The sequence below is a fragment of the Zalophus californianus genome, chromosome 5, assembly GCF_009762305.2.
Source record: "Zalophus californianus isolate mZalCal1 chromosome 5, mZalCal1.pri.v2, whole genome shotgun sequence".
NCBI classification, from domain to species: domain Eukaryota; kingdom Metazoa; phylum Chordata; class Mammalia; order Carnivora; family Otariidae; genus Zalophus; species Zalophus californianus.
The window spans coordinates 153476106-153488751 of record NC_045599.1 but is presented as its reverse complement, the minus strand read 5'-3'; the positions used below and the strand labels follow the sequence as shown (position 1 = coordinate 153488751).

Below are 12646 nucleotides of genomic sequence, written 5' to 3'. Positions count from 1 at the left end.
GCCAGCAAGCCTACACTGTAAGGCATGTTAAAGGAAATTCTTCAGATGGAAGGAAATGAAGCCAAAATGGAAATCTGGATCCACATAAGGATTGGAGAGCCCCAGAAATAGCAACTATGCAGGTAAATACAAAAGTCATTTTTCCATTTCAAATTTATTTAAAATGTAACTGACTATTTAAAGCAAGAATAGTATCAACGTATCGTGGAGTTTATGACATCCTGAAGAAAGAAAACCCATGACAACAAAGGACGGGCCGGGAAAACGGGAGTATGTTATAAGGCTCCTAAATTACATGTGACATGGTAGGATGTCATCTGACAGTAGAGGATGAGAAATTAAAGATATACATTGTAAACCCTATAAATAGCCACAAAAGTTAAAACAAAGCTTATTAGCTAATAGCGTAGCTAAAATGGAAGCCTAAAAATTAATTAATTCAAAAGAAGAGATAGAGGAACAAGAAACAAAAAGATGGGACAAATAGAAAAAAAAAATCAAGATGAAACACTTAAACCCAACCATAGGGATAATTATTGAATGGGAAGTCCAATGACAAGACAGAGGTTGTTATGCTGAGTGAAAAAGCAAGAACCAGCTCTACACTGTCTACAAGAAATGCACTCTCGGTACGACCCGTGTGGGTTAAAAATGCAAGATGGAAAAGCTACCAGTGCAAACATTCATCGGAAGGCAAGGGTGATCACTTTGCTGCCAGACGAAGCTGCTTCAGGGTGAGGAGTGTGACCAGGGGGGACGTTTGGTACTGCAAAGGGGTCCATTCAAGGACTTGATATTCATAAATGAACACACGCTTCATAACACAGCCCCCAAAAGGCATGAATGAAGTCAACGCTGATAGAATCGTCAAGTCAAAGAGGCAGATGCATAATCACGGTTGAGAGTTCAACACCCCTTCTCAGCAGCTGGGAAGACAGGGGACAGTAAGGAGCTCCCACGACCCGTGGACACGGCACAACTCCCTCCCAGTGATAGCAGAACACCTGTTCTTTGTAAGCGCCCCTGCGAGACCCATCAGGATAAACCATATACCAGGCATCAGAGGTCTCAGGATGCTTTGGGATAATGAAGCTTTATAAGTAGAGTACGTCACTAAGTCAGAATTAAGTCAGAAATCAAAAATAGAAGCATGTCTAGAAAACCTCCAAAGATTTCAAAATTAAATGGGAAGCTCCCCAAATCTCCCATGAGTCAAAGAGGAAATCACAAGGCAGGCCAGGGAGTACTTGGAACTGAAGCAAAGTGGAAACACAGCACGTGGAGCTTTGTGGGAGGCGGCTAAAGCCTTCTCTTAGAGGGAAACGTGTAGCTTTCTAGTTTATAGTAGAGAGAAGGTGAAGGTGGTGGTAAGTGTCTACAGAACTGCGGGGCATTTGAACTGGTTGGAGTTACACGGCCTGTTTGGGGGTTTCCAAGCCCTCAGGCCCTGTCCTGGCTCAGACTTCACGTCTGTCCAGCGAGGTCCCAGCACCATTTCTCAGCCCTGGAGCTACAAACACCAGCCTCTGGTTTCGGCTCTGAGCCTGCAGCGTTTCCTCATGCACGCCCGCCAGGGATTGAAGTTGGGGGTGTGGGCAAGTGCCGGGGCTGATGAGGACAGCGTTTCTGGGGCAAACACCAACAAAGGCTCCGCTTTCTCGGGTAAGACGTAACGAAAGTAACAGCAACATCATGCTTCCCTCTGCAGTCTTGGTGGGACCCTTTCCACTGTGAATCCTTCTGCACCTCCAAACAAAAGACAGGTGGTCCCCAATGGTGTCACTTGGCGCCTTTCAACCTCTCTGAGTTTCCATTTTGAAAGTGTAAGAGACATCCTAGCTTGAAACCTGAGTCCTCATTTTGTTGGTGTAATTATGGACTAAACCCAAGCCAGCACTGAGCACCTCTGAGTGCCCCCCAGTGCAGGGGACTTGACCACAGGCCCCCAGGTGCTCATCCACGACCGTGTCTGCGCCTGCAGAGCCCTTCCCTCTGATCACGGCCAAGCTGAGCACTGGGCCACAGGGGTGAGGGCACACGTAGCCCAGGCACGACCCGTCAGTGAGACACTATTAAATTTGGGAGATGCAGCGGCATCTCAGCTCAGCGGCAAGCCGTGTGGTGTTTTTCACCCCTAAGAACGGCAAACTCGACTTCTCTTTATCTGGACAATTCTGGCCTGCTCATCACGTTAAGAGTCCCATCCACACACTGCAAACTTCCCTGGCTCTCTGTTTCTCCACAGCTGCGGACCCCCCGCTCCGGGCCGGCCTCCGAAACCAGCCCCCCCCCTCCTGAGAGCTCCCCGCGAGGCTCGCGGCCCCCTGCAAGCCCTCTCTTTCCCTTCCCTGTCCTCCTCACGCACGTCCACTCTCCTCCGGTTGCAAACCAACGACACCTTCCTAAAAACACAAGCACGTCCTGTGGCACACGACCATCACTCGTGCCGACCACACTCGTCCTGACCACGGCTCAAGGAAACCACCCATCCTCGCAGCTGCACCTCCAGACACTCCAAACCTGTCTCCCACGTTCCTGCCCCTCCATGCCACTTTCCGCCACGGAGATACGGTGCCCACACGGGGCACAGAACCACGGAACGAAGCATTCAGATCCTCAGGGTCTGAAACACAGTTTCATTCCAGGTGCTGCGTGTCTGCCGGTCCTGTGAACACCCACCACCCAACGCCCGCCCCCCGCCGGCAGCATCTCTCCGCAGCCACAGGACAGGAGCCCCGGCTGCACAGGGACGGGGGCCAGGGGTGGGACGGCCCCCTCCTCTCAGGAAAGGCCTCCTTCAACCGTCTGAGGATAAAAGCAGTTCATCGGGAGGCGGCGGGCGTGCCTGTCCACGTGCCCGAGTCCTGGCTCCTCCCAGGAGGACACGGTTTTCTAACTCCAAACAAGGTTGGCAAACGTGCCTATTTGCCGTTAGACCAGAACTGTTCTAGTTTTGTTGGTGCAAGTTCCTTTTGCTAAGTTGTTAAGTGGACTCATTTGCATATAAACATGAACGGAATGTGGGCAGGTGAGAGGTGCCCTCACGAGAAACGTCCCCCCGTGGACGGGAAATTTTACTGTCAGTGTGACGCCCGTAGTCACCTGCGATCATCCCGCGGGAAGCTGCGTCAGGACAGTGAGTGCCCGAGTCACCAGGGACCTGGGGGGGGGGGGTCTTCCAGAGCCCCCGGGCCCCACGCACATTTATGAACGCGTCCGCGTGAGGACTGCGCATTACTCAATGGCCAGGTTCAGCGCCGTTTTGGGAGAGCTCCTCAGCAAGCGTCCAGATTCTGAGGAGAAATGACGCACCCACAGGGACACCGACGGCCCTTCCAGCCTCCGTCGCCTGAGTGGGGGCGAGGACGGGGGGGTAAGAGCCGGCCCGAGAGCACCAGAGAAGATCAGACTCGGGGAGAGCCGCACCGCAGGCCATGGGCGCACATGGCATGGCATGTGGAGAAGGGCAGGGCCCCAGGAAGGCCACTGGATGTGGGGCCCGAGGAGGGACTCACGCAAGAATGGATGCTGGGTTTGTAAAAGGAAAGGAACTTCTCGGGAAAAGCAACAGTGGGGGTTGGTAGGCCCGGTCTGTTCAGGAGGCTGGAGAGTGTTTTCTGCCGGCAGAGGCGGGGCGGGAGAACGGAGCGGGCAGAGCCCGGCCCACGCTGCAGGCGGCCCACCTTCCTTCCAGGCAGCTCTGTCCACCGCAGCCGAGGACCCCCCTCCAAGAGTGGGGTTCAGGACCGCACGCCAAGAACCCAGAGGCATAGAGCGTGGCCACGGGACAGGGGTCCTCAGCACACGCTCGCGGGGCGTGTCCCTCCCTTACCACGGCCTGCGAGCCCAGCGCGTGCCGTGGCATCGGACCCCCACTTACTCGAAGTACTCGGTGGCGGGCGTGGTGCGGAAGGTGTGGTCAGGGCCAGAGCTGGAGTTGCTGGTGCGTGCCTCTGAGCAGTTGGGGCTGTTCCACGTGTTGTTGCAGTGGACCCACGGCAGCTCCACGGTGAAGGACGAGAAGAAGTAGTGCAGCGCCCAGGCGATGATGACGTTGTAGAAGAAACCCACGTAGAGCGAGATGAGAATGACCGTGAAGCCCACGCCTGGGGCGGGAGAGCAGAGCGCTGTCAGCAAGGCGCCCACCCGCCTTCCCGGACCCGTGCTGGCTGCACGCGGACACCGGAAACCAGACCACGTCCCTGCACACCCAGAGACAACCAGTGAGAGCTCAGGTGCCAGACTTCATGCCACGATCCCAGACAAGGGGCTGCACCCAACCCCCCAAACCACCCATGGCCATCTGTGTGCACTCAGAGACACGCAGGGTCACCTAGGGCCACCTTGGTAGAACCAGGTCACCCACGAACATACAGGGTGACTGAGGGCCATCTGTCGCCACCCAGTACCACTTGCAGCCACTCGGCATCAACCAAGGTCATCCGGGGCCCCCAGGCCATGCAAAACCATCAGAATCATCTACTGCCTCCCAGCACGACTCAGGACCATCAGGGACACCCAGAATACACAGCACCATGAAGAGCAAACAGACCACCCCAAACCACTCAGAGTCACCCAGCAACATCCACAGCCACCCAGGAAGACCCAGTATCTCCCAGAGCCACCCAGGGTCACCAACGGTCCTTGGAAACTCTGGTCCTCCATGGCCACCCACAGCTACCCAGAGCCATTCAGAGACACTGATGGTCACTCATAGCTGCTCATACCCCCTCAAGACTATCCAGGGCAAACAGAATCATCTGGGTTCATTCACAGCTACCTGGAGCCACCCAAAGTCACACAGGGCCATGCCTGACCGTCCAGGTTCAGCTGGGGTCATGCATGACTGTCCAGAGTCTCCTAAAGCAAACCAGGACCTCTCGGGGTGACCTTTCCAGGATCACAAAACCTGGAATTTGGGATCAGTCATCAAGGGGCTCCTGGCTCCCGGTGACCTAGGGCAGAGTGGTAAGCAGTCTTTGGGGCTGTGCCATCCTGACTGGGGGCAGGTGGGTCTGGCCTTCTCCCACTGGCCAAGGAGCCCTTGTGCTCAACACTAGATAAGCTCCTTCATCAGGCTCCACGCACAGCTCTTTTCAGCTTCCTTCTTGGCATTGTGGATAGGATTTTTTCGGACTGGAGCTTTGGTTTGCTTTATTAAAGCCTGGTTAGGTGCTATGCCCGTCTTGCCCACTTGTGGCTGGGGCCGTGGCGGTGGGTGGAGCATGCCTTCAAGGTGATGTTTATAGGAAGCGGCTTGGGGTGTCTTTTATGGACATAACCCTGAGGAGAAGCAATCTTCATGCTCAGGGCATCACTAGAGTTCTCTTCCTACCCTGAAAGCAAAAAGAGAAGCACTAAAATTTCTTTGTGCTTATGTATTAAACAGGTCCCCTATCAGGAGTGCCCTAGAAATAAAACAGGCCTGGTACATAGACCCTCTTGGAAAACGTGTGCCGTAGCCGTGATGATGAGAACACAACAGTTTTCTTTGGAAGGCCCTCTCCAGTGTGCAAGTGGCCAGCATTAAAGAAAGCAACATCGCAATTCTGCTCACTGAGTTCCTCAGGACGGAGGCTCAGTTGTGATTCACAGTAAACGCGCCCAGGCAGCCGTGTTCCCGGGGAGCCATGTCGTCGGGGAGCCGTGTTCCCGGGGAGCCGTGTCGTCGGGGAGCTGTGTTCCTGGGGAGCCGTGTTCCCGGGGGCCATGTTGTCAGGAAGAGCATCACAGAAGGTTTTCCCTGGCAGTGGCTGACTGTGGATGCCTGACTTGAAACCATTTTAAGGTTAGAACTTGTTGTGCAAGACCTCAGCTTGAACACGGGAAACTCAAGGGAGCCTTTGAACCAACAACAGAGCAGATCGGAGTCCACTGTGTGACAGAAGAGCTAACTGTGCGTCAGGTCCTTCCTGAACCCCCGCTGAGAGCACAGCCTTCCCTTTAGGCCAGCCAGGTTTCTCGACCTTCACACCAGGGTGACAAGGTCACCACCGAGGGCATGCGAGCTCACTCCGCCGGCAGCCGGGCACCGGGCACCAGAGGCCCCCTGCACCCTGGCCGCCGCCTCCCCGGCGCTGCCCCCAGGGGCCCACGTGCCCGGGGGGCAGGGCGCAGCTGCCCAGGAAGGTGGGCGTGAGTGGGTCACTCTGGGTTCTGTCCCAGGGCCACAGAGCCTCACGAGCTCCCCAAACATGTCTTCCACCACGGGCCGGCACGGGACAGTGTTCCCCTGCCGGGACGGCGGGCTCAGCCCTCTCCTGCGTTCCGATGAAAACAGGGGCCATGTGGCCTGCTCCTGCAGACGCCTGGGGAGCCCGGGGCCACGCGCGAGCTCCAGTCACGTCTTAACGTTGGTTTCCGTAAGTTTCTGTTTTCCTTAGTATTTCCTTACACTAACTTTATAACCTTTAACCTTTACGTTAGTCTCTGTACACTCTGTCTTACTTTAAGCCACTTTAAATTCTTCTTAGGAAGAGGAGGAGTTTGGTATTTCACAGTAAAATACTGTTGACTACGAAATATCATAATTATTTTACATTCATAAGGCAGGGCGGCAGGGTTTCCACGGCACGCGTGAAACAGCGTCTGCCGTGGCCGTGAACGGGGGCGTCCTGGTGAAGCAGGCACTCGGGCCCCCGCGGGCGCGGGCCCCCAGTCCCCCGCAAGCCACCGGGGCCAGTTCACTCCAGCAGCACCAACGCTGGCTTCAGGGGAGCGTCAGGGACACCAGCCGCGGAAGACCTTCCCAACAAGGGCCACTCCAGGTCTTCGCGAGGAACACTCAGATTCCTCCCATCAGTCTGGGCGTCCTGCACACGTGCGCTTGAACGGGGAGGAGACAGAGAGAGACGGGGAGAGATAGGGAGAGACAGAGAGATAGAGGGAGAAAGACAGGGAGAGACAGAGATAGGGAAAGACAGAGGAGAGATAGGCAGAGACAAAGGGAGAGACAGAGAGAGAGACAGGGAGAGAAAGAGACAGGGACAGACAGATGGACAGGGAGACAGAGAGAGTCCACCCACAGGCGCCACGCGGCCCGGGACACGGCCCTCCACACGGATGGGTTTCCGTAACTGGACAAGAGCTGTCTTGGGCTGCGTGGAGCGTGGACGCGGGACTGCAGCGTGGGGTCGGTTTCTGAAGCAGCCGAGGCCGGCCGCGGGCGCTTGGGAAAGAGGCAGATTCGCTCTGCGGTGAGGCGGGGGTACAGGCTCGGGTCCCTAAGCAGATGATGTGCTGCAGACACACAGAATCCTCCGGATTCCTGAAAGCCCACAGAAGTGGACGCTACGGCCCGCAGTCCACACGGCAGCAGGGGCCCGTCGTCCCCCCACACGGCCCCTCAGGGTCACCCGAGGATGGCGCACTTCATCTCGATCCGGAGGGTAATACCTCTGTGGGGAAGGCAGTGACCCCGCAGGTTCCAGGCAGCGGAGTGGCACGCGTGAGGCGCGGGGGCCTGCAGAGCGCGCTCCACACCGGGGCCTGCGCTGTGCCGGGCCCCGCCTCTGCCCTGCCCAAGCGCCATCTCTCGGGTGCCCGCGGCCTGCTATTTCCTGCCGCACCCCTCCATCAGGGGTTCGCGGAGGAAGAGGCGAGCGTCAGGTACCTCATTTAACCTTCAACTTCCGCGAGTGACCCTGCAAAAGGGACACCCAGCCCCTGGCACCTGGACACTCATCTGGCCTTGCTCCAAACCTCTCTATGGTTCCATTTTGGGGGGCCCACGAATCATTTACCGAGGGAAAAGCTGCTGACATCCTAGGATTCTGCAAGCAGGCCATTAAGAAGGAAAAGCACAGGGCGCTGGGAGGGGCCTCACGCCTGGCCAGTCTCAGCGTTTCCGCTGCTGGGGGGGCCGCCCCCCTGCGGAGCCCCGGCTGCAGCAGCTGTGAGCTGATCAGCTGCCATCTCTGACCACGAACCACTGACCCCTCCTCGCGTGTCCTTGGAGACTACGAGGGCTTCTGTTCTCTTCCAAACACACTGACGTTTCAAGGACTTCTGAGGAAATCCCAGGGCTGATCTTGTAGGAACCATTTTCCTAGTGAAGCCAGGTGTGTGGACCAGACCGCGCCCCCAGTCCCCCCCCATGGACTCTCCCTGAGCCATGGGCTCCTGAGACACGGCGTGGGCTGGAGGGCAGGTGCGCCCTGGAGGCCGAACGTGGGGCGTGAGATGGGTCTGGAGCCAGTGCGCCCTGCCCCTGACAGAGGGGCGCTAATTCTCAGTGCCTGGATCTCCAGAATGGGGACAAGGCGGTATGTGTCCTTCCCAGGACTCTCGTGAGGGCGGAGGGAGGTGACCACGGAAGGGCTGGCCACGGGGCAGGCCCCTCGGCTCAACACGAGGTGTGTTTGCTTCATGGTGCCGTGGCAGACGGGAGGGCTCAGTGAGTAACTAGCCAGCCGGCTAGCTGGGGGGTAGCTGGCGGGAGAACCAGCGAGAGAACAGAGGTGTAGTCCGTACGAGGGACAGATGAGTGTGGATACAGAGGTGTAGTCCGTACGAGGGACAGATGAGTGTGGATACAGAGGTGTAGTCCGTACGAGGGACAGATGAGTGTGGATACAGAGGTGTAGTCCGTACGAGGGACAGATGAGTGTGGATACAGAGGTGTAGTCCGTACGAGGGACAGATGAGTGTGGATACAGAGGTGTAGTCCGTACGAGGGACAGATGAGTGTGGATACAGACACAGACAGACAGGTGGTGGGTGGATGGACGGACAACAGGCAGATGATAGACGGTTGGTTCACAATACGAAGACGTGCTATGCCTGATGGCAGATGGTCACAGACCCGCTGGTTGACAGCAGCCGGATGGGTCCGGAGAGGATAGACAGATGACAGAAAACATTGTGGGTTGCTTCATGTCCCTCCAAAACTCATTTGCTGCCGTCCTAAGCCCAGTACTTATGAGAGCGACCTCATTTGGAGACAGGTCTTCACAGAGGTGGGCAAGTTAAGGTGCGGCTGTCAGAACGTGCCCTACTCCAGGGAGACAGATGTCCTTAGAGGACAAGCACATCTGGTTACAGAGACACATGCGGAGGAAAGTTCTGGAACAGCTCCTCCATCACAGCCCTCAGAAAGAATCAGTTTTACCAACACACCTTGATTTTGCATCTCTAGGCTCTAGAAATGTAAGACAACAAATGTCCACCGATTAGACCCCCCAGCTTGTGGCAGGTCCTGTGGCAGCCGTACAGAGTGTGACAGATGCGCAGGGGGGAGTAGAGGGCAGACTGACAGGCAGACGGAGGCTTATCCTCTCTACCGTTCTAACACCACCAACACCGCTCGTGACTTGCAGGCTGGCCTCACCTGTCAGCAAGGCCACGCACTCCTGAGTCCTCCATCAGCTCGGCCTTTTACAGTTGGACCCACATTAAAGTGGGTCTATGCACGTGCGCTTGGACGGGGAGGACAGGGGCAGACACAGAGAGACAGAGACAGACAGGGAGAGACAGAGAGAGGCCCAGAGAGACACAGAGAGACAGAGACAGAGAGAGACAGAGACAGAGAGAGACAGACATGGATATCGAAGGGCATAGCGACCTATCAGAGCGGGAGCGAACGCACACAGCTTGGGTGGGCTTGCTCTGAAAGCCCCGAGCCCCCGCCACGGCCCGTGCCGCCCGCAGTGTGAGGAGGGCCCGGGGCCATTACCTTTCAGGATGGGGCAGATCTTCCAGACGCCGGCAGCCCCTTCCCTGTTGAACTGCCCCAGGGCCAGCTCCATGTAGAAAAGCGGCATTCCAGCAATGACCATGAAGAGCAGGTAGGGGACCAGGAAGGCGCCTGTGAGGCAGGACAGCTGGCTCAGCCTGGGGGCTGCGCAAGGCCCCCTGCTGTCGCCGGAGCGCAGCCATCCCACCGCTATGTCTCGGGTGCGGCCACCAGTTTCTCCTGAAGCTCCCTGCGGGGCCACCCTCCAAAGGGAAGTCCCAGGCTGGGCGGGGGAGCCTCTGACCTCCAGGCCTGGCCCCCCTGTCATCAGCGCCCCGACACGTCCCTGCTGAACCCCAGTCATCCCCTGTGCCAAGTCATGAAATCAACCGCAGAGCAGAGAGGGCAGGCCCCTGGCCACACAACAGTTTGCTCCTGGAGCTGCCCTCCCCGCCTGCCCTCCCCGCCATGGCCTCTGCCCCTGCACTTGTCTGTGCAGTGTTGGCCCCTCTTGAGCTGTAAATCCTCTGGGATCGGAGGTCCATGTCTGACCCTACGGGGGTTCTGCCACCCATTGCCCGCTCCCCGTCTCCAGAGCCCACGTGGGTCAGGGGCTACGGTGGACAGGCACTGGCATCCCTCCAGCGTCCTGCCCGGTCCTCCTGGGGCCACACCTTGTCCCAGGCACCAAATGCCGGGCCCCATGGCTCTGCCTCCGATGAGGGGGCCTTTGTCACGGCTCCCTTCCTGGGATGGGGAGGGGGAGGCAGGGAGACCCCGCGGTCCTGTCTTTGTACAACTCACTGCCCTTGCTCAGGCCTCGCGTTCTCCGCTCAGAATGGGTGTGCTGGAAGGTCCTCCCCAAGAGGCTCTTCCAAACCCTTCACGCGTGCAGCCTTGAGGGACTAGCGGGTCACGGAGGCCGCAGGGAGTGAGCAGCAGTAGGACTCATGGAAGCGAGCACCAACTTAACTGCCTCCTCAGCTTCAGTTTGTGGGTGACCCTGTCTCTTACTTTCATTTTCTGCCTCCTGCCTCAAGTCCACAGCTGTGTGTGGTTCTAGGGCCGGCTGCGTTCAGGGAGCAGGGCGAGTGCAAGGGCACACTACTCCAAATTTGAGGGCCTCCGTGCACTCTTGTAATACCGTCTGCAGTCAGCCCAAGACACCATTCTGTGGGCGTTCGAGGATTTGCTTTCCAAAGCGAAAGTCATCTTTGGAAACAGAAAGCAGAGCCCTGGTACCTCCGACCACCAGGGACCACCCAGCTACAGAGGGCAGATTCACCAGGAGGCCGCCCGACCCTCTGCTTCTTTGGTCTGTGGACACGCCTGCCCCCCCCGGAATGTGTGCCCTGCTAAGGCGGAGTCAGGCGCTGCACAGCCCGTGAGGAGCAGTGCGGTGGCGCTACCCACCCCCCATCCGCACAGGGGGATCATGCAGGCCGGGCAGGACTCACCCCCGCCATTTTTGTAGCACAGGTAAGGAAATCGCCAGACGTTGGCCAGGTCCACTGCAAAGCCGATCACGGACAGGAGAAAGTCGATTTTCTTGCCCCAGGTCTCTCGCTCTTGGGTCTCCATGGGGGTCTGCGTGGGGTTGATGAGGGTAGAGTTTGTGAGCTGCACCCCATTTTGCTCCTTGACCAGGACGAGTTCCACTGCCTTTGGGCCCATGGCATTGGGCTCCTTAGCTGGGGCCACCACAGAAGACATCAGTACCACCGGGCATTTGCTTTTACTCATGGGCAGACTGGAGCCTTGGAATCCTGTGCTTCTTCGCCCTGGGTCTTCAGCCAGCATGAAAAATAAACACACACAGGAATGCAACGATTTAGTAGCCTGAACCATGGAGGCAAGAACAGAGATCGGGGGCATCTACCTTCATGTTTTTGGGGCAGAATACATTCCAAGCCCCCAGGCTGACAAAGCCAAGGTTGAGGACAGCAGGAGACAGGCTAGATCTTGTGGGGGCCGGGGGTGGATGGGCCCTGAAAACCTCAGGACAAATACCTGCCTTGCTACCTCTTTCCCTGGCACCCCTCTCCATACCAATCAAAGTGCAATGCTGTATAATCTCCAATTTTGCTTTGAATAATAATGCAAAATGTCACCTTCACCCTCACCACATTGCCAGGGACTAATTTCACAATCTTCAAATAGCATCCAAAATAAGTCTTTTGGGGCGCCTGGGTGACTCAGTTGGCAAAGTATCTGCCTTCTGCTCAGGTCATGATCTCAGGGTTCTGGGATCAAGCCCCAAGTTGAGTCCGTGTCTGGTTCCCTGCTCAGCAGGGAGTCTGCTTCTGCCTCTCCCTCTGCCCCTACCCCTCACCCACCCCCCGCTGTGTTCTCTCCCTTTTTTTCTCTCTCTCAAATAAATAAATAAAATCTTTAAAAAAGTAAGTCTTTACGACAGTGCACATGTATTCTTTACACACAGCAGCAAAAGCAGAGAGCAAATTTTTATAACCAAAATCAGCCACAATAATGCAAGTTTAAAGATAAGGATTCCGACAGCTTCTTCCAGGGACCCCCATGCCCGCCTGAAAGAGTCGGGCAGACCAGAGCACCAGCAGGATTTACCTGGGAGCAGACGAGTTTCCGTACTTAGTAACTTTACCAAGGAATTGTTTCCAAGATACTTTCATAAAACCCCATGTAACACAATCAAGGAGAACAGAGTTACACATGGACACAGCCAAAAACAGCTTCAAATAGGACTTCTGATATTCAGATCCATCAGCATTGTTTCAACTGTACACACACGCATGTGCACACGCACACACACACACGCGCACACACACACAACACCCTGGTTGAAGCAAAAGCATAACCAGATCATTTTCCTCTGTGTCCACATTTGAACAACTCACCATATAAGTGATTTTACCCACTGCTTCTCTGTGGCCCCTTCACCTCCAGTGACAAACCCAGCATTCCTGAGATGTAGGAAAAACGGCCGGCTTTGCAGGG

At 56.5% G+C, this 12646-nt stretch overlaps 1 protein-coding gene across 1 annotated transcript in view; it reads right to left on the bottom strand.

The window, feature by feature from the left end:
• SLC6A3 (solute carrier family 6 member 3) overlaps positions 1–11416 on the bottom strand; it is a 42385-nt gene extending 30969 nt beyond the window's left edge. Inside the window, exons 1-3 of the mRNA XM_027606423.2 lie at positions 11131–11416; positions 9674–9805; positions 3881–4106 (exon numbers count right to left, since the gene is read on the bottom strand). Coding sequence (XP_027462224.1) covers positions 3881–4106; positions 9674–9805; positions 11131–11416 — 644 coding nt within the window. The remainder of the gene's footprint in view (positions 1–3880; positions 4107–9673; positions 9806–11130) is intronic.
• Between the last annotated feature and the right edge of the window lie 1230 nt (positions 11417–12646).